This window comes from Somniosus microcephalus, chromosome 2 (assembly GCF_052327205.1).
Source record: "Somniosus microcephalus isolate GS21.2 chromosome 2, FLI_Smic_1.0, whole genome shotgun sequence".
Taxonomy (NCBI): domain Eukaryota; kingdom Metazoa; phylum Chordata; class Chondrichthyes; order Squaliformes; family Somniosidae; genus Somniosus; species Somniosus microcephalus.
The window spans coordinates 336688508-336711526 of record NC_140988.1 but is presented as its reverse complement, the minus strand read 5'-3'; the positions used below and the strand labels follow the sequence as shown (position 1 = coordinate 336711526).

Below are 23019 nucleotides of genomic sequence, written 5' to 3'. Positions count from 1 at the left end.
TTATCTGGTCGTTATCACATTGCTGTTTGTGAGAGCTTGCTGTGCGCAAATTGGCTGCCGCATCTTCCTACATGACAACATTTTCAAAAGTACTTCATTGTCTGTAAAGCGCTTTTGGACGTCTGGTGGTCGTGAAAGGCGCTATAGAAATGCAAGTCTTTCTGTAATAATGTAGCAGCTCCTTTCTTTGGATATTTTGAGTATAATAGCCAAAGATGATGCAGGAGAGAGAAAGTGAGAATGACAGGAAGTTTGATTTCAGCCTTTGCAGAAGAGGGAAGAAAAAATTATCTGAATATAAAGGAAAACAGTAAAATAAGCACACAGCAGAAAATTATTTTAAAAATCAACTCAAGGTTTTCTTTATTATGGAATATCAAAGGTAAGACATGTTTTTGTTTTCTTGCAACCTGCGTAATAAAAATCTTTCTCTCACTATGCCAGTTTAGACAGCTAGCAGGTCTGCAGTACCGATCTGGTGATGCTATGTGTGGAACTAGGGATGTGACAGACTTCCTAACTTTATTAGTGAAAGAGTAACAGGTGTGTGTGCACTACGTAACCAAACTTAACCCAGGACGATTGAAATGTTTCGCTATTTAAGCTGATTGGCTGTATTCATCAAAGGTGCAGTCCGCTCAATCATTTTCATCTCGTCTATCCCCCACCTCCGCACCAGTTTTGCTTCGTGTCGCACAGACTTGTGCTGCACTGTAATTTTAAAATGGTCTGTGTGACGTACAGGGGGTATTTGCATCTTTGCCACCTTGGTTAAAAGTATTGCATGGGTGGAGTGCAGAGCAGAAAATCAAGCATCAATACTCGCCCACAGCCAAGCCCGTCTAAGCTTCCTGCCATTTCAATTAATGGACGACAAATCGGGGCGGACTCTGTTGTGGGCGTGGGATCCTCACAACAAAAACTTGTATTTAAATAGCGCCTTTATAAAACACTGGTCCGGCCTCAACTGGAGTATTGTGTCTAATTCTGGGCACCGCACTTTAGGAAGGATGTGAAGGCCTTGGAGAGGGTGCAGAAAAGAGTTACGAGAATGGTTCCAGAGATGAGGGACTTCAGTTACATGGATAAACTGGAGAAGCTGGGGATGTTCTCCTTGGAGCAGAGAAGATTGCGAGGAGATTTGATAGAGGTGTTCAAAATCATGAGGGGTCTGGACAGAGTAGATAGAGGGAAACTGTTCCCATTGGCACAAGGGTCAAGAACCAGAGGACACAGACTTAAGATGATTGACAGAAGAACCAAAGGCGACATGAGGAAAAGCTTTTTTACGCAGTGAGTGGTTAGGATCTGGAATGCACTGCTTGAGAGGGTGGAGGAGGCAGACTCAATCGTGACTTTCAAAAGGGAATTGGATAAGTACCTAAAGGAAAAAGATTTGCAGGGCTACGGGGAAAGGGCAGGGAATTGGGACTAGCTGAGGTGCTCTTGTAGAGAGTCGGCACGGGCTTGACGGGCCAAATGGCCTTCTTCTGTGATTCTTTAATGTAGTAAAAAGTTCCAAGGCGCTTCACAGGAGTATTAAAGAACAAAATTTGACACTGAGCCACATAAGGAGATATTAGGGCAGATGATTAAAAGCTTGGTCAAAGAGGTAGGTTTTAAGGAGCGTTTTAAAGGAGGAGAGGTAGCGAGGCGGACAGGTTTAGGAAGGGAATTCCAGAGCTTAGGGCCTTGGCAGCTGAAGGCAGGGCCACCAATGGTGGAGCGATTGAAGAGGCCAGAATTAGAGGAGCGCAGATATCTTGGAGGGTTGTGGGGCTGGAGGAGGTTACAGAGTTAGGGAGGGGCGAGGCCATGAAGGGATTTGAAAACAAGGATGAGAATTTTAAAATCGAGGCATTGCTTATCCGGGAGCCATCTCGTTCTACCCAGGCAATGCACTTTACCCAGGCTGTAAAGATGAAAATCCACCCCTATATGTTGATGGTAACGTTCTATTGATACTCTTGTTAATTTTTTGTTGTTGTGGTTGTTTGCTCGCCAATGAATGACACATGGCTCCAATTTTCCCTGTTTTATTTTCAAGTCAGCCCATTTCTCACACATGTGCTGTGGGGGAACCAGCCTTCCAATAGTTGCCAATGCCCTCTAGTTTCTGAACCGATTTGTTGGATTGTTCGAAAACCAGAGCAAAGAAACTAAAAACATCTCTCACATTTCTTCACTGTTATGCCAGAAGGATTCTATTGGATGCTGGGCTCGCTTGACTTTCATAACAAGTATTGATTGGCTGACTGCCTGTCTCATCCATAGCTTCAACACAAAGCAGTAATTGGCAAAGTTACAATATATAACCATCACATTATAGATACATTGTAGAAAAGACTGGAATTTTTTACTCTGATTTCCTAGGAGGCACATGATGGTGGACCTGGGTAACCAAGTTTCCCCTTTGATTTCCCCCCTCCCCTTCCTGTTGAGAGGCACCAAGCCCATGCTCAGTATCACCCTGCTGCAGGAGTGAGGAGCGAAACCGCTGTCCTGCTGAATGAATTGCTGCTTCAGTCCCCAGTTTGTGTTGAGTTAGCTGATCTTGGCCAGGATAGCGGTGATCAAATAAAAAACCATTTTAAAAATCCCGTCTGTCAGTTCAGCCCATGGCAATTTGCCACACTCGCGTCTGAGTCAGTCGAGAACAGAGGTTCCCAAATCCAGTGGTGGGGGGCGAACGAGGTCATTGGAGGGAATGGGCCTGCCTAAATTAACCAGGAGAGTCACCGATGTATCCTCCTACAGACAGAGGGGGTATATTATGGGATGATCTCGATGGGATGTTTGGATCCCCACTGATTTCTAGAGGTGGATGTTGGATCTGTCAGAGCTGCTGGCCGACGGTAAGGAGCAAAATCCGATTGTTTTTGAAGAGCGCTTGTATGAGTGAAACCTCTGCGCTTAATGACGATCTTTTTCCTCTTCTCTCCACATCCGATTTTCTGGCTCGGAAGTCAGCTGACAGCAGGCGTGGGATTCAACTCGCTGTCGGCTGCAATCACAAATATAAAAGAGCACGGCAGCAGACACCCAGGAAAATGCAGGTCTACAAATCTGCTGCTGGGTAAAGTGAATGCCGGGGAGACTGACCCATGCACCAGGTACCAGCATCCAACACTGTAGGCATGACAGAGGGGGAGAGCAGCACTGGGAGGCCGCTACCCTCAGACAAGAAGATTGCCTGGTTGTCTAAAAGCACCTATGTGCCTGGCTTGATTCAAAGATCATTGAACTATCACATGCTGAAACTGAGCTCCCCCCACTCCCACCCAACCCAACCTGAGCATTGGTTCCCATCATTTTGGTTGATGGTGCACATTCCCTCTGAGATGGCAAAGCCCTGTCGCCCATGCTTCATGTTACCATGTGCACGATATGAGCTTTCCATACTTAGGTTACAGTTGTGACTTCATAGCTGGTCCCCACTTCTGCAGAGGTAGGACACCGGGCAAGAACAAGTCTGGCCTCAGCTCTGAGGCCCTTTACAGTTGAATAGTCTGCTGGCACTCTTTGTCGAGGGTCATACGTGAAAAGATGCCACCAGGGTAAGGTGGCCGTAGAACCGCGTCCCAGCAAGAGTCAGCACCTTCAGAAGAAGAGGGGAAAACATTGGAAAGAGGGCAGAATGCGCTTGACACGAGTTAATATTTTGGGAACAGTTCTCTAAATATCAGCCCATCTCCCTTCTTCTTGTCCAGCCATTTGCCACATGGGAAGATGGTGCTTACTCCTGTGGCGGTGTTGGTGATCTCGACGCGCTCCAGCATCCAGCCAGCATTCGCATTTTTGTTGTCATGCTCGATTTTCACCTTGTTTAACTCTCCTAGATCCAGTGTTTCGAGCATGAACCGGTCTGTGTTGCCCCGCTCAAACAGATTGCGGAATTTGTGCTTCAGCTTGCGATTGCCTGAGTCACCATTCGTTCCATAAATGGTTATGGATACATTGGCATCGGTTCCAGCACCTTTCACATCTCCAGTGATGACGATGATCTCATATTTGACAGGCACTAAACTGCGAACTTTGCTGGCGAAGCTCTCTATGATTTTTGTACACTCGAAGGCCTTGGATTCATCTCTTTTGTGACTCAGCTTTATTTTTGCATCACATTGGAAGACGTATCTGCAAAAAAAAATCATGCAATGTTTACATGACTTCACAATGGTCGAGGGCTGGCAGCAGTACAGTGGCACCTTCTTAAAACGGAGACTCACTGTCAAGAACTCTGAACAATAGAGGAAGTGTCTCCATTAAGGCTGTTTTTGACGAGGGAATCTCGCCATCAGGATCTTTTAAAAAAGGGAGTTGCGCTATCAAGACACCCTTTTGAATTATAAGTCGTGATGTGCCTCAATAATTCCGAGACTCGAAGTTAGCAGAACAAAACAAGGCTTTTATTAACTTAGAACGTAACACGTAAGAGAGAGAGATGTCTTCCTTCTGGAGACTGAGGCCAGACTGAGGCCAGACTGAGCTAGCTTACAAACGGGGCCAGGTATGGGTGGAGCCCTACACACAGCACATTCCAGTATACAATACAGCACATTCCAGTACACAATACAATGAGGTCTGGGGGAAGGGAAATGACACTGAAACCGATCTCAGTCACAGGCAGTGATGAATGGAAATATTTCATCACATTCACCCCTTCTATAGCTTTAGTCTGTTCGGGGGTTTGATAGTCCTCTGCGACCGACGTGGCTGTTGCGGTGCCGCGGGTGTCGGCTGGGTGTCCCCGGTAGCCTCCTGGGTCTCTGCCGGGGGTGCCGCCAGGGTTGTTGAAGGGGTAGTTGGTGGGGGTGCCGTTGGTCGGTGTTCTTCCGGGGGTGATGAAAGAGTAGTGGGTGGGTAAGAGTTGCTGTGATCGTCGTTGCCGCTATTGCCGTGGTTGTTGTCGATGCCGGCTGGGGCGACGTCTTTTATGGACACGGTGTCCTCCCTTCCGTCGGCGTGCCGGACATATGTGTATTGGGGGTTGGCGTGGAGTAGGTGTACTGGCTCCACGAGAGGGTCCGTCTTGTGGCCCCTCACATGCCTCCGCACGAGTACCGGACCTGGGGTGGAGAGCCATGACGGCATGGATACGCCTGAGGTGGATTTCCGGGGAAAGACAAACATTCGTTCATGAGGCGTGGTATTAGTGGCCGTACACAATAGCGACCGTATCGAATGGAGCACATCCGAGAGGACTTCCTGCCAGCGGGAGATAGGGAGGCCCTTGGTCCTTAGAGCTAGAGTGACTGCTTTCCATACTGTCCCATTCTCTCGCTCCACTTGGCCGTTACCCCGGGGGTTGTAGCTGGTGGTACGGCTCGTGGCGATCCCCCTGGACAGCATGTACTGGCGTAGCTCTTCACTCATGAAGGACGCCCCCCTATCCGTATGGATGTAGCTCGGCATACCGAACAGGCAGAACAGGCTGTTGAGGCATTTAATGACCGTGGCGCTGGTCATGTCTGGGCAGGGGAAGGCGAATGGGAACCGGGAGTATTCGTCCACAGTGTTCAGGAAGTAAACATTGCGGTCTAAGCTGAGCCGCTCAAAGGGCCGTGTAGCTTTGATTAAGTGGGCTGTATCTGGGTGGTAGAACCGAGGCTTGCACTCAGCGCAAGTGCGGCAGTTCCTGGTCAGGGACCGAACTTCCTCAATCGAGTAGGGTAAGTTACGGGACTTTATGAAGTGGAACAGCCGCGTGACCCCTGGGTGGCAGAGGTCGTTGTGGAGGGTCTGTAGCCGATCCCCGGTGGCGCTGGCACACATCCCTCGTGAGAGGGCGTCAGGGGATTCGTTAAGGGCCCCTGGCCGGTAAATGATGTCGTACTCGAAGGTGGAGAGCTCGATCCGCCACCTAAGAATCTTATCATTTTTAATCTTCCCCCTCTGTTTATTATTGAACATAAACGCTACCGACCGCTGGTCGGTAAGTAGGGTGAAGCGTTTGCCGGCTAGGTAGTGGCGCCAGTGGCGCACTGCCTCCACGATGGCTTGGGCCTCCTTTTCCACGGAGGAGTGTCTGATCTCGGGCCCTTGGAGGGTCCTCGAGAAGAAAGCTACGGGCCGCCCCGCCTGGTTGAGGGTGGCCGCCAAGGCGAAGTCAGACGCATCACTTTCCACTTGAAATGGAGTGTTCTCGTCCACTGCCTGTAGCGTGGCCCGCTCAATATCCTGCTTAATGCTTTTGAAGGCGGCGTGGGCCTCAGCAGAGAGCGGGAAAGAGGATGCTTTCAAGAGGGGGCGGGCTTTGTCGGAGTAGTTGGGGACCCATTGGGAATAATAAGAAAATAACCCCAGGCACCTTTTCAGGGCTTTGGGGGTGTTGGGCAGGGGCAGCTCCTGTAGGGGGCGCAATCGGTCGGGGTCTGGTCCGATTTCCCCATTCTCCACCACGCTGCCTAGTATGCAGAGGCGCGTGGTGTTGTAAACGCACTTGTCCTCGTTGTAGGTGAGGTTGAGTTTTTGTGCGGTTTTCAGGAACCTCTCGAGGTTCGAGTCGTGATCCTGCTGGTTGTGACCGCAGATGGTGACGTTGTCGAGGTAGGGGAAGGTTGCCTGCAAGTGGTGGTCATCGACCATGCGGTCCATCTCCCTCTGGAAGACCGAGACCCCATTCGTCACCCCAAAGGGGACTCTGAGGAATTGGTAGAGGCGTCCGTTCGCCTCGAAGGCGGTGTACGGGCGGTCCTCTGGTCTGATAGGGAGCTGGTGGTACGCTGACTTGAGGTCGATGGTGGAGAACACCCGGTATTGGGCGATTTGGTTCACCATTTCTGATATGCGGGGTAGCGGGTAGGCGTCTAGTAGGGTGTACCTGTTGATCGTTTGACTATAGTCGATCACCATCCGTTTCTTCTCACTACCCCTTACCACTACCACTTGGGCGCGCCACGGGCTGTTGCTGCGTTCAATAATGCGCTCTTTCAGGAGCCTGTCTACCTCGGTCGCGATAAACCGCCTGTCCTCCCAGCTGTACCTCCTGCTTTTGGTCGCTATTGGCCGGCAGTTAGGGGTAAGGTTCGCGAATAGCGAAGGCGGCTTTACCTTCAGGGTAGCCAGACCGCACACTGTGAGGGGCGGCTGGGACCCACCGTACTTGAGCGTGATGCTTTGGTGGTTGCACTGGAAATCCAGGCCCAAGATCACGCTCGCACATAGGTTCTTCATGATTAATACTTTAAAATTATCATATACAGTTCCGTTAACGCACAATTGTACCGTGCAGTAACCCAGAATGGTCGATGTCTGGGTTTTGTCAGCCATAGAGATGGTACCCTGAGTAGGGACCACCTTTAGGGAGAGTTGTTGTGCCAGTTCTGGGTGGATAAAGCTCTCCGTGCTTCCACTGTCAATTAAGCATTTAACCCGGCACCCGTTTACCTCGATGTCCACCATTGATCTGGATAGCGGGTGCGGCCTGGTCTGGTCCACTGTGACCGATGCCACTGTAGGGCCCTGATCGATACAAGATGGCGTCCACGCTGTCTGCTCACAAGATGGCGGACCCCACGAGGTCGGGCAAGATGGCGTCCAAGATGGCCGCTCCCACGGCGCACACGCGGCGGTGGCGGGTTTTCCGGCGGTTGGTTTTCCGGCGGGGTTCCCTCTGCACACCTTCCCGAAGTGCCCCTTCTTACCGCACTTAAAGCAGGTGGTGCCTTTCGCCGGGCACAGGTTTCTGGTGTGCTTTGGCTGCCCGCAGAAGTAGCAGTTGGGTCCCTGACGCGTCGCGGCTGTCGTAGGGCTTCTGGGGGGAGAGCGGGGCCCAGCCGGTGTCGGGCTGTCGGGCGGGGAAGATGCCTTCCAAGATGGCAGTGCCCTCGGTGCACACGTGGCGGCGTGGACGGCGCGGGCTGAAGAGTAGGCGTCCGAGTTTCTCTGGGCCACATCCAGGGATCGCGCGGTGTCCGCAGCCTGTTTCAGGTCCAACCCCGTTTTTTCCAGCAGTCTTTGCCGGATGTAAGTGGAGCTGAGGCCTGTGATGAAGGCATCGCGAACAAGCTCGTCAGTGTACACTGCGGCTTTTACATCTCGGCACTTGCAGTCTTTGCCAAGCATTTTCAGGGTGCTTAGGAACTCCTCCACCGATTCCCCAGGTCGCTGTGCGCGGGTAGCGAGCAGGTGCCTAGCATACACCTCATTCGTAGGCTGCTGGTAATGCGCCTTTAAGATGTCGCAGGCGGCCAGGTACGTCTCGGCGTCTTGGATGAGGGGGTAAACCCGGTGGCTTACCCAATTCCGCAGAATTCCGAGTCTCATCCTCGCAGCGTCCGTAGCGTCTTTGACGGCTGCGGAATTGTCCAGGAAGAATTCCATACACTCAAACCAGTGTCCAAAGCATGCTGATGCGTCCGGAGCATGTTGATCCAAATCCAAACGTTCGGGTTTCAGGAGTTGATCCATAGTGTTGAAAAATAAGTTAATAAAATTGATGTGCCTCAATAATTCCGAGACTCGAAGTTAGCAGAACAAAACAAAGCTTTTATTAACTTAGAACGTAACACGTAAGAGAGAGAGATGTCTTCCTTCTGGAGACTGAGGCCAGACTGAGGCCAGACTGAGCTAGCTTACAAACGGGGCCAGGTATGGGCGGAGCCCTACACACAGCACATTCTAGCACATTCCAGTATACAATACAGCACATTCCAGTACACAATACAATGAGGTCTGGGGGAAGGGAAATGACACTGAAACCGATCTCAGTCACAGGCAGTGATGAATGGAAATATTTCATCACAAGTCGCATCAACCCTTTTGGAAAAGGAGTCTCCACATCGGATCCCTCTTAAAGATGGACACCTGGAATTTCCACAGAGGTTCTCCCAATCTCCTGCCGTAACTTCGGCGGAAACCCTTTAGAAACGGTGTAAATGGCTGCCAAAGTTACAGCAGGAGATACAGAAATGTCTGCGGAACTTCTACCCTCCAGTCTTGCACAAAGACCCTTTAGGAAAGTGGATTTCACCTTCACAACTCATTTAAAGTTTTAGTCTCACATCAAAACTTTTAAATAGGGAATCGCACCATCAGACCTCTTTTTTAAAGAGCAGTTTCACCCACAAGATCCCCTGTAACAAGATTCAGTCTACTGTGATCAGTTTTGTGCCTGGTCTGAATTGGATTGAGACTCTACAAACTAATTTCACTTTAGGCCATTACAGGTGATAAAGGTGGGCCATGTCTGTCCCAGCGTGTCCAGGTTCCAGAGCTGCAAGGACAGGATTGCGACCTACTGGAGCTCAAACTCCCTCCTCCATGGTTATCGCTTAGATTTGATCGCCCACTCACATTCGGGTAATACTTACTTGTTGCCAAGCTCCTTTTCTGTAACAATTATCTCCTTAACATGCCATTCCACATCGTTCTTTGAGGTAAATTTCCTTCCGTCTCGTGGGCAGTGACCCACACAAATTGTTGCTATGTCACCAATGTTCTTTGAAGAAAATTCAAATTTGTCTTTTGCCCCTCTAAATATAAAGGAAATGCAACTGGTTAATACAATCAATCAATTCTAAAGCTTTCCAATGGAAAAGAGCCTCAAATACACCCCAGAGCTACTATTCTAGTTATTTTTTCCCGTTGAACTTTTCTTTCTGGTTCCTACTAAGGTCCAAAATGAGCCACCCTACACGCTTATCCTTCTTCCTGTAACCTCACTTAGTGTATGGTCTCCCACTCTAACATGCTTTCCCAGGACCTCAAAATTGTGGAGTTCCTTACCTTCTTCTGTTTTCAAGGCCCTCAGGGACTTGAGCACATAAAGCTAGGCTGACACTCCAGTGCAGTACTGAGGGAGTGCTGCACTGTCGGAGGTGCCGTCTTTCGGATGAAACGTTAAACCGAGGCCCCGCCTGCCCTCTCAGGTGGACGTAAAAGATCCCATGGCACTATTTCGAAGAAGAATAGGGGAGTTATCCCCGGTGTCCTGGCCAATATTTATCTCTCAACCAACATCACAAAAAGAGATTACCTGATCATTATCACATTGCTGTTTGTGGGAGCTTGCTGTGCGCAAATTGGCTGCCACGTTTCACCACATTACAAGAGTGACTTCAAAAAAGTACTTCGTTGGCTGGAAAGTGCTTTGAGACGTCCGGTGGGCGTGAAAGGCGCTATATAAATGCAAGTCGTCTTCTTCTTCTTCCCTTACCTCTACAATTTACAGCCTATTAAAACTCCAGCCTGCCGTCACTTAGTGATTACTTCTCGATTTGTCTCCTCTTTTCTCCTACTCTTTTCAGCCGCGGTTGTCTCCTGTGCTATGGGCTGCACCTAGATTTTCTCAAAAAGGAAAACCCTGCAGTAATTATTATTGCCTCAATGTATTGGTAACTCTACCTCAAGAATTTTTTTTTCTTGGATGAATTTTCCAGTGTGAATTCTTTGGATTTTCCTTTTTTCCCTTCAAACGTAACCCAGACATTTTCCTTTGTTTCAGCATCGTCCCTGTCACTGGTCACAGTGAGGATTTCATAGCCTATCGAAGGGAAGAAGAATATTATCTGATGCAGAATGTTCAGTAAATAACAGGACATCATTCTCAGCAGCCAACCCATGCCCGTCGGCTAACTGCGACTTCCACAACACTGCACCTGCTTGCGAGGAAGTTACAGGAGATTTCCTTATGGAATAAATTTAAATGAAAACTACTAGCAATACAGTCAACAGTATGACACCTCTATAGAAACCCCAGTCTTAGAGCTGAAAAGACATCGTAATAGGAGTATATCTCCCATTACCCCTATTCTAATGGAAATTAATGCAGTGCGGAATGGGTTTGGGACAGAATATGCGTTCCCAATGAAACAAATCATTTTCTGTCCAATCCCTTTGAATAGAATTCGGAAGAACCAAACCATTTTGTACTGCGCTGATTTCCATTGGTTCGGGGTACGGGGCGATACACTGCTTACGGTGTTTTCTCAGCTCTATTTTGGATTCAGGGCAGACTCATCGGGTGAATGTCACTTCACTCTGAAATGAGTTTGGGCATTCTCAACCCCGTTTCTAGTGGGTGCAGGCACACAGGACGCCTTTATGGTCTGTTCATTATGCAGATTTATGATTGTTCTCTCCAATCTTTTCCCAGCCCCTGCTTTCCTGAAAGTGTTGACTCCCTTGCTGGAATAGTGCTCTTTGGTACCTCACGCCAGTGGCTATTATTCAGTTATGAACCTTGATCGTGAGTTTCAGCAGGCTATCTGTCCACCTATTCCCATATCCGTTGTAGAATTAAAACTTTGTTTTTAAGTCTTTCAGTGTTAGCAAAGAAATGATTCCACCTGAAATCAGGTGGGATAGTGTTGGCAAATGAGGATCTATTACCGTCTCCCCGCCCAACCTGGATATCCCTCCGCTGCCCCCATCGGAACCACCCCTGGCTGCTCTTTCCCTGTCTGCCACATGCAAATGGCGGCAGGGAGTGTGCGGCCTGGGTCCTTCGCAGATATTCCCCTTGTCCGTCCATGTTGCCGCTGCTTCCTAGGACTGCCATGTGGAAATTAGCAGCAGGTCCCAGTAAGCAACAGTAATGAACTTGAGGTCCCCCAAAGGAGGGAAAGGACCTCGTAGTGAGTGACCTCTGCTCTGTTCCTCTGTCCCAGTGACGTACCTGTGTAGGCCTCAGTTTCTGCCATTCCGACAAAGCTGTAGCGCTATTGGTCTTTAGGGCTTTTCAGCCCCTTTAAGTGCCTGGCTATCTCTTCCGGTGCGGTACCGCTGATCCCGTTGCACCACTGCAGGGATGCTGTGGCCAGGCACTGGTAGGCTCCCTGCCAATGGGAGCCTATGCTGCATCTGTAAATACTCCACACCCAGCAAACTGCGGCGGTGTTGGAGAGACAGGTGGAAGTCTTCTCCTGCCGGAACACCGCTGCTGGAAGGAATATCCCGGCCCACGCCTATAAATCACTCTTGTAAGTATAACTTGTATTGGATAATCTTGTTTAATGTGTATATGAGGGCTTTTCTTCCGGCCCAGGTGCCTCTTGTGCTTGAGGGGGCAGGGCGCACTGTCTGCTCGTGCACCATCATCAATGCCCGCTCTTAGCCAGACCTGCCAAATGTGGATGTGGTGTATTTGGACTTTCAAAAGGCTTTCCATAAGGTCCTGCATAAGAGATTAGCGTGTAAAGTTAAGGCACATGGGATTGGGGGCAAGCTATTGACTTGGATAGAGAACTGGTTGGCAGACAGGAAGCAAAGAGTTGGAATAAACGGGTCTTTTTCCGAGTGGCAGGCAGTGACTAGTGGGGTACCGCAGGGATCGGTGCTAGGACCCCAGCTATTCACAATATATATTAATGATCTAGACGAGGGAACTAGATGTAATATCTCCAAGTTTGCAGACAACACAAAGCTGAGTGGGTGTGTGTGCTGTGAGGAGGATGCCGAGAAACTCCAGTATGATTTGGACAGGTTGGGTGATTGGGCAGAAGCATAGCAGATGCAATATAACGTGGATAAATGCGAGGTTATCCACTTTGGTGTCAAAAACAGGAAGGCAGATTATTATCTGAATAGCAATTGATTGGGAGAAGGGGAAGTGCAACGAGACTTGGGTGTCCTTGTGCACCAGTTGCTGAAGGTATGCATGCAGGTGCAGCAGGCAGTTAAGAAGGCAAATGGTATGTTGGTCTTCGTAGCGAGAGGGTTTGAGTACAGGCACAAGGAAGTCTTGCTGCAGTTGTACAGGGCCTTGGTGAGACCACATCTTGAGTACTGTGTGCAGTTTTGGTCACCTTATCTGAGGAAGGATGTTCTTGCCATGGAAGGAGTTCAGCGAAGATTCACCAGGCTGATACCTGGGATGGCGGGAATGACGTATGAGGAGAGATTGGGTCGATTGGGCTTATACTCGCTGGAGTTTAGAAGAATGAGAGGGGATCTCATTGAAACTTATAAAATTCTGACAGGACTGGACAGACTAGATGCAGGAAGAATGTTCCCGATGGTCGGGGAGTCCAGAACCAGGGGTCACAGTCTAAGGATAAGGGGTAAGCCATTTAGGACAGAAATTAGGAGGAATTTCTTCACCCAGAGAGTGGTGAACCTGTGGAATTCTCTACCACAGAAGGCAGTAGAGGCCAATTCATTAAATATATTCAAGAAGGAGTTGGATATATTTCTTAAGGCTAAAGGGATCAAGGGATATGGGGAGAAAGCAGGGACAGGGTACTGAATTTGGATGATCAGCCATGATTGCATTGAATGGCGGAGCAGGCTCGAGGGGCCGAATGGCCTACTCCTGCTCCTATCTTCTATGTTTCTATGATTCATTAGCAGCAGGGCAGTTAACATTGGGCAAATGTTAAAAGTGAGTTTGATGATTGTTGTGAGCCAGATTGCAAACCCATTTAACCAGACTCAGGTGTACAGTATGTCATGAATCTTATCATTCATGTAGAAATGACTCATGAGATAACACTGGGTGGCCAGCTGGTGGCCCTGTCCAAGGAAAGTATAAATACTCGGGCGTGGGCCCAGCTTGCTCAGGACGCATCTGTAACCAGGAACTAGTGATGTAACTAGAAACTCATGGTTGTGAAACAGTTGATCAAAGCCTTGCTTTATACTCAAACCAAGTGCTTAGTGAGTTTTCTTATGTTACAGTGTACTTAAAATGTCGCACTGATGCCAACTACAGCAACTCAGCACAGATTGGGGATTGAACTGGACCTTGTGGTGAGCCCCTAAGCATGCAGTACATTTAATCAACAGAGACAGGGGTGGGAGCTAATGACGGAAGTTAGAAACTCAACAGGATGAAATTATGCTGGCCATAGGTGCTCCAATGAGCCCTGGCACACTCTATTGCATCATTTGATTGTATCTGAAAAGCTTTTAAGTATGTGAATGTGTGACGTGTGTAAATCAAACGTACGTGTGCGTTCTGAAAGGTCCAAAAAGTCATTGTTGGCGCAGGGGAGTTCACGAATGATCTGCCCGTCGTCCTCACTCTTGGCGAGCCAGCGGTCACAGGGGAATCGGAATGTTTCTTCCATGGTTTCATCCTTTACTTCAATATACTCTAAGTGCCAGCCAGCTGCAGGCCCTGTAGAGTGCAAAGATCTTTCATTATTAATAGATCAGGCGGCATTGGCTGAACAGCATTTTCTTGCCCTGTCATTCTCGTCCTCTGATGCCCTTGCTGTAAGTATCTGGAGAAGCCCATGTGCTCACAACATGTAAAATGTAAATTTAACACAACATGGTTTTGGCAAAGAATGAAGAAGACCCTCAGAGTATAAGGCTGAGAAATGGAGAACCTTTGTTCAGTCCCCGGGTTCTCTCCTCCGGTCAAGGAAGTTAAGGAAGCTGTGTGAGGGAACTGGACCCATTGAGCAGAGCATCATATTCTGCCTATTTTCTTCCCCCCCCCCCCCCCCTAAATTGGGTAAAATTGAAGGAAAGATGGAAGGCTATGAATTGGAATTATATACTGGAACACTTCTTTTTTTATGATGCTGATATTATACATATTGGGCTGGTGCCAGCCTATATTTTAGCCTATACTGCTTAATCAGAAAAAAATTAACAAGGCAATAAAATCTGTTATAGGCTTCAGTGATGTAAAGGCAAAGTGTGTCTGACGTGAAACATGGTTTGAGACAGGTATGTAGCCACTATTCACCATGTGAGGGGAGTTCTTAACCTCTGTTGTGGACTCAAAGGAAGACAATGAGAGAAAGCGAGGGAAGAGCAGAGGATGAGTCATCCCAGGGCCCTTCATGACCATAAGAAGACTGGCAGTAGTAGAGACTTGGGGCAGGATTTTCATTCAGGAGTCGGGTGGGAGGCGGGACTACAACTTTCGGGGTTGTAGTCCCGCCTCCATTGAGATGCGGCCAATCCACACGATTTTAACTTGATTGACCTTGTTGAGCCTGCCCAGCGGGCTCAGCAGGCCAATTAAGGGCCACCCGGCAACAGGTGACATCACAGACTGAAATTTCATCTGTCAAGAGCTTTTGACAGATGAAATATCAGCGTTTCACAGCTGTTTGAAGCTGTCAAACACTGACAGTCTTACTTCTAACATGAGTCCTTCTCCACAGACTCAGTTAGAAATCTCTCCTGCACAGAAAGCTGCAGGCTGTCACTTTTGACAGTTCGCGGCCATTCTGCTTTCTGTGCCGGTGAGATGAGGGACTCCCGAGACCTAAAGGAAGGAAGGCTGAAAAGGTATGTAAAACTTATTTAATCACTTTATACACACCAAACACACTTACCTTTGCACTCATGCACCCATCACTCACCTGAACACCAACATCTCGACCCCTCCAAGTCCTTCAACCCAACAGCCCGCCTCCTCTAACTTGGCGTGGTTTGGAGCCGTCGGGAATCCCACACTTTAACCTTAAAAATAGGGATTAGGCTAAAAACTGCCTGTTAACTACCTGTTAACAAGCAGTTAATTGGCACTAATCCCTTCCCGCCTCGGGTAGGCAGGTCCCAGTGCGGGGTGGGTACCCATCGCCTTTGAAACTGGCATGGAGGCGGGTTTGGGTGCGGGATGGGGTCGGGACCCTGATTTCGGGATTTTAACCCCCTGCATGCCTCCAATTCCGACTCCATGGCCCAATGAAAATCCTGCCCTTAGGGTGGGTGGGGGGGGTCAGGGCTTATTACCATCAAGAGGGAGCCCACCGCTACAAAGGAGGAAACAGGTGTTGCTGCAGTTGGGATACTGCTGCAGCACCAGAAGATCCAACGAGGGACCCCCAATGATCTGAAATCAAGACTCACTGAAGGCCTGGGCAGAGACTAGTGCCTTCAACAGGTTACATCAGTAGGGAGGGAGAGGAGGTTCCTCAGGGCCGTTACCGTTGCTCCCCGGGGACCATTGTCACCTTCCTCATGGCAGCCCCCTGAAACGGTGGTAGCATGGGTGGGAAAACATAAAATCCGTTGTCCCCTGTGTTCTGTCCACTTCACCATTCTTATGCGGTGGGCCGAGAGGAGCAGGCAGCAGTGGTCCTGGCAGGGTAGGGCAATCCCTGATGGAGACTTGAGGCTTTGGTAGGTCTTACCCTTCCCCCCCACCCCCATTTTCCCACCTTTTGCTCTGCAATCCCGCCTAATGTAGAATATTCTCTCAAAGGAAGATCCTTCCCTTGCTATTGCATGCAATTCACTTTCCCTCATTTGTTTCATTCTCTTTTTAAAAATAATTTGGTCTTCTTTTCCTTGCTAATTTATCTCTGGTAATTGTTTTTCCTTCTGCTCTCCTGAAACTGCTTCCTGCTCGGGTTGAGCTTATTGGTGCCTTGATCAAGTGACCATTATTCATTTATGAGCCTTCATAGTTAAAGTCAGCAGATTACTTGATCATGTGGGCACCACAACTGAGTCCAATCCTCACATGACATCCACACACATATAGCAGGGGTCACTGGATAGCAGTCAGAAGCAGAAACTCTGGTTGACTTTCCCTTACCTAACTATTTTTGCCTTCCAATCTCACGCAGACTTTCCAATGTGAGTCACATTTTATCCCCCTTCAATCTGACTGACTCGGTTCCCCTTCAGTGTTATTCATGCATTGTTCCTCCCTCCGAATAACTCCGTTTGTTTATTCCTTCTTTAACTGGACTTATGCCACCATTTGGCCTTGTACGCAGTGGGAAATTTATCAGAAAAATTGCACGTGCATAGGCTGCTATTTTCCCATCCATGAGTCAGGGTAAGTCCATCGTGATTTGCGGATAAGCTGCCCACTGCATGCGAGGCCCTTTTGGCAGTGTAGGGTCTCAGAAATACTCGCCTACCGTCTGTTCCTACTTCCCCGGCATAAAGAACAGAAAGAAAGCCAAAATAGTGAAGAAATGAATGGAGAAAAATTGATGAGAAGTACATTTATGAACAGATTTTTGGTTGAGTCCACAGCATCTCACTTACCCTTGTTGTCATGCCATGTTCGGACCTTGGACAGGTCGCCCAGGCTCAGCATGTCCGTGAACTTGAAAATGTCTATGCATTTCCGCTCAAACTTGTTGGAATTGTTAGACTGCTTCAGCGCCAGGGTGCCAGTGTCGCCGTGCTCTCCGAAGATGATGAGGAATACATTGGCATCAGTGCCAGCCCCTGGGTTCAACAGATAGTAACTTAGTGTAAATACATCCTCTGCCTGTTAACTGAGTACACGCAGGACAGCCCCTTACTGTAGGATGAAGACTGCATGGTCTTACGCGACTAAGATATGACTTTATGAAAATGTGTTTTTCAACGCTTTTTTTTGTTGGCTTACAAACACTGTGTTTTGATGTATTTAATGATGTTACATCATAAGTTTATAAACTAACAACAAATAGATAGGAAAGCACCTTTGCAAAAGGTCATGCAGCACACAGGAACACCAGTGTCATAATTCCACTTGTGTGCGATATCATTGCTCAAAACAAAACAGCGGGGTTGTTCAGCTCCTCTCTCTTGCTTAATAAGAAGGAAGTATGACAAAAAAAACTTTCCATGGAAAGACTTGCCCAGCAAAACATCTTGCTAACTCTAAGATCCGTGCACTGTGCAGCACCATGGAGCAGAGCGGACGCAGGTTCACGTTGCCAATCCGCTAGATTGCCTAAGTCAGCTACGTTGTGTGGGAGGGTGCTGGGCAGTGACAGCAGAGGGATGGGGGAGGCGATTTTCAAAGGTTGTTGCCTGCATGAAATGGGCACGTGCCTATTTAATACATGGAAATGAGGGTTTTGTGCTTGTTTAAGGACCCAAATACCATTTTCAACAGCGCTAGCATCCTCGTCATCAGTTCGGAGGGCGCCATTTCCAGCATTATTTAAAGGGATCATCAGCTTCTCTCGGGTAAATCACTGGTTTCTTCATTTTTTTGACCACAAATGTGCTGCTTTTGCTTTTTTTTTCCGACTGTGTTGGCTGTTAGAGGTGATGTTAAACTTTCCAAAATGTTATCTGGCTGGGTCTACACTGGAACTTTGACCACGTGCTTCTGCAATCTTCAGACTGGCGTCTGAAGTGGGTTATGGGTTTGGTGATTGGCTTGGAAGAGGAGGAGGAGGAGGAGGAGGAGGAGGAGGAGGAGCAGGCAAGAGTCCAGTGACCTGCAGCTACAGAGAGGCAGAGGGATGGAAACTTGTAGGTGGCCATACCCTATTGGAGTGTACAGGCCAAGAACTTTATACTTGTAGTGTAGCGGGGAGCAGTACGTGAAGAAAGCTCCATATTTTATTGACTTCAATTTTACAGCTTGCCATGGTGGAATTTGAACACACAACCTCTGAGTTACAAGTTTATATGTAGCATAACAGATATCTGGGAATGAGCTACAGGCTGGAGTTTTGAGGGGTCCAGGTGGTTTATACACTGTATAACAGGTAACAGGAGTCAGTTACAGGCTGGAATCGAATGGAATCTTACAATTTCCTTTTCCCTATTACAAAATGGGGCTGTTATTGGGCGAGTTTACATCACCATGAAATGTTTTTGTTGTGGGGCAGTGATTATTGAATCCTGTCGAACCATGCTCTTACCAACCTGCAATGTCACTGGTTTTTACACTGATGATGTAGATTGTTCTCTCTATCATCTCTTCATCGTCGACCACCGCTGCCAGCTCACAGATGGTTGACCTTTTAGAGCCCCGTGTTTTTGAGAGCCAGTCGTTGTAGGTAAATGTGGTCATTTCCTCCGTGGACTGGTTCAGCATGATAACCTAACAGAATGAAAAGAATCAGTGCATCCGGGCTGAAAAAAACAGGGCACTCTTTCCTTCCAAGTTCCTTGAATAGATTATCACCACTCCTAGTTGCTGCAATCCAATTTCCACTCTTCCACCGCTCCAAGAAAGGAAAGCGACGGCCTTATACCATTATAAGAATGGCTCATTCTGCCTCTCTGGAGTACTCTGCTGCCTTGTACACTGCTAATTATTCCAGTCTCCTCAACTGTTGCTCCTCATGTTCTTTGCCGCTGCATTGGGGTGAATTTTTCGGGGGGTCAGCGGGCACGTTTGGTGGTGGGTTGGGTGGGAAATTTTTTTTTATTGACAGTGGGTTGGGACCCTGCTGTCAACCCACCGCCATGCGACTTTCCCACATGTTCGGTCTGTCAGGGCTGAACAGCCCCAACATGCAGCGGCGGGGGAGGCAATTCAGGTCATTATGACCTTGTTACCAGCCCATTAAGAAGTATTTTGAACTCACCTTTACATTTTATGAGGTCGCCCACGGGGTCAATGTTGCTCGGGGATCACGTCAAGTAAGCAGGTCGGGAGTTGTATGGGCATGGGATCATCTCTAAACTTGACAGCTGCAAATGTGCTATAAATGCTCCCATCTCACAGCTGTTCACTTTCCAAGGTTAGAAGCTGTTGTTTACTGCATTTGGAAGGCAGATTGGGGAGAAATTCAGTGGTGCCCCCCTTTGGGGTGCTAACATAGCCGGGGCACTACTTTTAGCGCCCTGAAAAAGTTAGCGCCCCGCATCGTAAATTCAGTGGTAGTGCGCCAAGCAGGAGGCAGGGTGCTACTGGAAGTGCTCCCCCTCCTTCTTGGGGCGCTACCAGTCAATTCTGCGGCACTACGTGCAAGATTGCCATGTGCGTCAGCGCCGTGTCATTGCAGGTCTCCCTCCCCTGATTAAAGGGGAGGGGCTTGGCGCTGTGTGCACCAGGGCCCTGCTGGACCACCGGGGAGCGGGGAGCCGGCAAAACAGCCCAGCACTCGAGAGGAGAGCCAGGCTGAGCGATTGTGGCCGGCACCCCGAGAAAAAAAGGGAAAGGGGGCAGGTGCTGGCAGTCGGCCGCAAAGAAAAATGGCTGCCTGACACCTCCCCTTTAACTAGCGCCGCTGCGGCTACAAAAGCGCCCCCTGACCCTGTCGGACATATCGTACGGTGAACGGTCAGGGGGCGCAACCAAAGTTTGTGGCTGGGGTGCAAGCAGGACGCTGCGCACGGTGATTACGTCATTGCCGGTGGCACAGTGTGGCGCCGCAGGGTGCTACTGGCTACCGCCGGCGCTAACATCCCGCTAAATTTCACGGGAGGCGGTAGTGGCACTGCACCAGGTTGCTAGGAGCTTTGGGGCGCTAACGGAAGGGGCAAGGTAACCGAATTTTGCCCTCATTGAGCTTTATACAGCTAGCAAGTGCTTGGAGCAAACTCTCCATCCAGTATCACCTCATTGGAACAAGCTCTCTCACCATTGACAGATCGCTTCTGTCATCTCAACTTCAGCTGCCATCCATTACATCAGCACGGTGCCCTTGAAACTATCTTACCTTGGTCCTCAGAATCCCACCACAATCAGCCCCAACACCAGCAGTACCAGGTACACCAGTGGCACAAACAACAACAACACCAACCTTCTCCGCAATCAACTGATGCTGCACAGGACAGAGGGCATCAGCATCCAACCACATTGCTGCCCGGGGAGCCAGGGATGGCCTCACCATGGCCACATTTACTTCACTTGACGCTGTACACCCTGGCTGCCACATGATGCGCCAGGTTGACACCACCCCACACCAACACCATAAAGCATCTCTACAATGCCCAAGCCATTCTTTTCACACTCATCACCATTGCGGAGGGTGCTGTTATGTCTCACCATTCACTGCAACTCACTAAGCCACTTCCGAAGGTGCACACAAATCTGTCCAAGAACGCAAAGTGTTGAAAATAAAGGTTTCAATGTTTGACAGCGCATTAACAGAAACTTTACATGAACATTGGCTAAAACACACAAGTGCCGACTCTTGTGTGTTGTTAGTTGGTATGCTTGCACTAGGATGAGGGTGAGTGTGAGGGGTGGCTAGTGAGATGGGGAAGTGCTAATGTAGATAGAGAGGGATGGGTGGAGGTGCAAGGTAAGTTGGTGTGAGTAAGGATATGCAGGAGTAGGGTAGGGAAGGCAGAGTGATGGGGATGTGATGGGTGGCACAGCAGGATGAGGTTGAGTGTGGCTTTGCAGTAACGTTTCGTGATCTACTGAGATCATTGAAAGGTTTGCACCACTGCAGCCTGGTCCTCCTAATGACATCCTTGCATATGAAGGAAGTCATGGGAGAGCCTGGGTGCAGCCGTGCACCTCTGTGCAGTGCTTGTCAGTGTTTGCAGCACCTCAGTGCTGTAGAACACTGGCAGCGCAACTGTCAAAATAAATTTGCGCATGGTCCCCTTTAAGGAAACTGGCTGATGACACGTCATCAAATGATAAGTGGCAGGTAACATTCGCGCCACAGAAGTGCCAGGCAATGACCATCTCCAACAAGCGAGAGTCTAACCACCGCACTTTGACATTCAAAGGCATTACCATCGCCGAATCCCCCACCATCAACATCCTGGGGGTTACCATTGACCAGAAATTTAACTGGACCAGCCACATAAATACTGTGGCAACAAGAGCAGGTCAGAGGCTAGGTATTCTGCGGCGAGTGTCTCACCTCCTGACTCCCCAAAGCCTTTCCACCATCTACAGTACAAGGTACAAGTAAGGAGTGTGATGGAATACTCTCCACTTGCCTGGATGAATGCAGCTCCAACAACACTCAAGAAGCTCGACACCATCCAGGACAAAGCAGCCCGTTTGATTGGCACCCCATCCACCACCTTAAACATTCACTCCCTCCACCATCGGCGTACCGTGGCTGCAGTGTGTACCATCTACAAGATGCACTGCAGCAACTCACCAAGGCTTCTTCGGCAGCACCTCCCAAACCCACGATCTCTTCCACCTAGAAGAACAAGGGCAGCAGGCACATGGGAACACCACCACCTCACCGTTCCCCTCCAAGTCACATACCATCCTGACTTAGAAGTATATCGCCGATCCTTCATCGTCGCTGGGTCAAAATCCTGGAACTCCCTACCTGACAGCACTGTGGGAGCACCTTCACCACACAGACTGCAGCTGTTCAAGAAGGTGGCTCACCACCACCTTCTCAAGGGCAATTAGGGATGGGCAATAAATGCTGGCCTTGCCAGTGACGCCCATACCTCATAAAAACGAATAAAAAAAGATACCCTTGCCTAAGAAATATCTATCAATCTCAGTTTTGAAATTTGTGTGAAGAGATGCTGCCTGACATCACCCCTGAATGGCCTGGCTCTAATTTTAAGGTTATGCCCCTTTGTTCTGGACACCCCCACCAGAGCAAATTGTTTCTCTTTATCTATCCTGTCAACTCCCACCATGATCCCACTTTCCTGCCCCACTGCCTTCTGTTCAGTTCTGGACTAAAGTTGTGACCTCAGCATCACCTTATCTAGGAACCAGTCGGGACGACATCCTTTGGCGTCAGTGTGAATCCTTATTTTCCTGAGCGGAGCGATATCAGCAATCACCATGTTGAAGGTGTCCTCTTGACCTCTCTCAAATCTGGAAAGTAAATGCATCATTGAATAATACTAAAAATAATAATAATAGCAAGAATTAATAATCCCATCGACACGAACCATTGAAGTTGGCTAGAAGGTAATCTTTGATTTGGATGCGGAAGGGGGATGTCTCCCGAGATCTGGGGTCGAATATTCCTCCTCAAAATCGAGTGGGATAGCAGTGGAAATGACAGGTAAATGGAGCGGTGAGGCCTACCGACGCCTCCCTGCAACTTTTCTCCTCCCTCTCCTGCTGGGACCGCCGCTGATCGCCCCTTCCCCACCTACCATATGTACATTCTGGTTGGGGCTGGGGGATGGGGGAGGTGGGCCAGAGCCCAGCCTCCCATCCCATTTCCCTGCTGCTCCTGCTACTGCCACTCCCCGAAAACACTTGCAGAAAGGTGGTGGTAGGCTGGGGTAGCGGCGCAATTACCAACAACGTGCAGCAAAAGGGGAGAGGGCTTCCTCTTCCTCTTATTTGGCCTGCACTCAATTACCTGTCTCTTCCTCGGGCTCTGCTGAAGCCTGCCAGGCTGCAGATCCTGCCATCTTCATGGCGCTCCTGTCCCTTCAAGGTCCATTGCCACCTCTTGTGCTGCTGCAGTGGCTTCCCTACTGAAGCAGCCCCAGAGGTTTCTCAGTGGCATTGGCAGCCTCCCT

The 23019-nt window shown here is 49.0% G+C and overlaps 1 protein-coding gene across 1 annotated transcript in view; it reads right to left on the bottom strand.

The window, feature by feature from the left end:
- Positions 1 to 334: 334 nt before the first annotated feature.
- The window catches only part of loxhd1a (lipoxygenase homology PLAT domains 1a), a 164812-nt gene continuing 142127 nt past the window's right edge, over positions 335 to 23019 (bottom strand). The window contains exons 33-39 of the mRNA XM_085975347.1: positions 22240 to 22357; positions 18514 to 18691; positions 16906 to 17091; positions 13889 to 14059; positions 10345 to 10483; positions 9312 to 9473; positions 335 to 4134 (exon numbers count right to left, since the gene is read on the bottom strand). Of these exons, the coding sequence (XP_085831473.1) occupies positions 3654 to 4134; positions 9312 to 9473; positions 10345 to 10483; positions 13889 to 14059; positions 16906 to 17091; positions 18514 to 18691; positions 22240 to 22357 (1435 nt within the window). The 3' untranslated portion in view covers positions 335 to 3653. The remainder of the gene's footprint in view (positions 4135 to 9311; positions 9474 to 10344; positions 10484 to 13888; positions 14060 to 16905; positions 17092 to 18513; positions 18692 to 22239; positions 22358 to 23019) is intronic.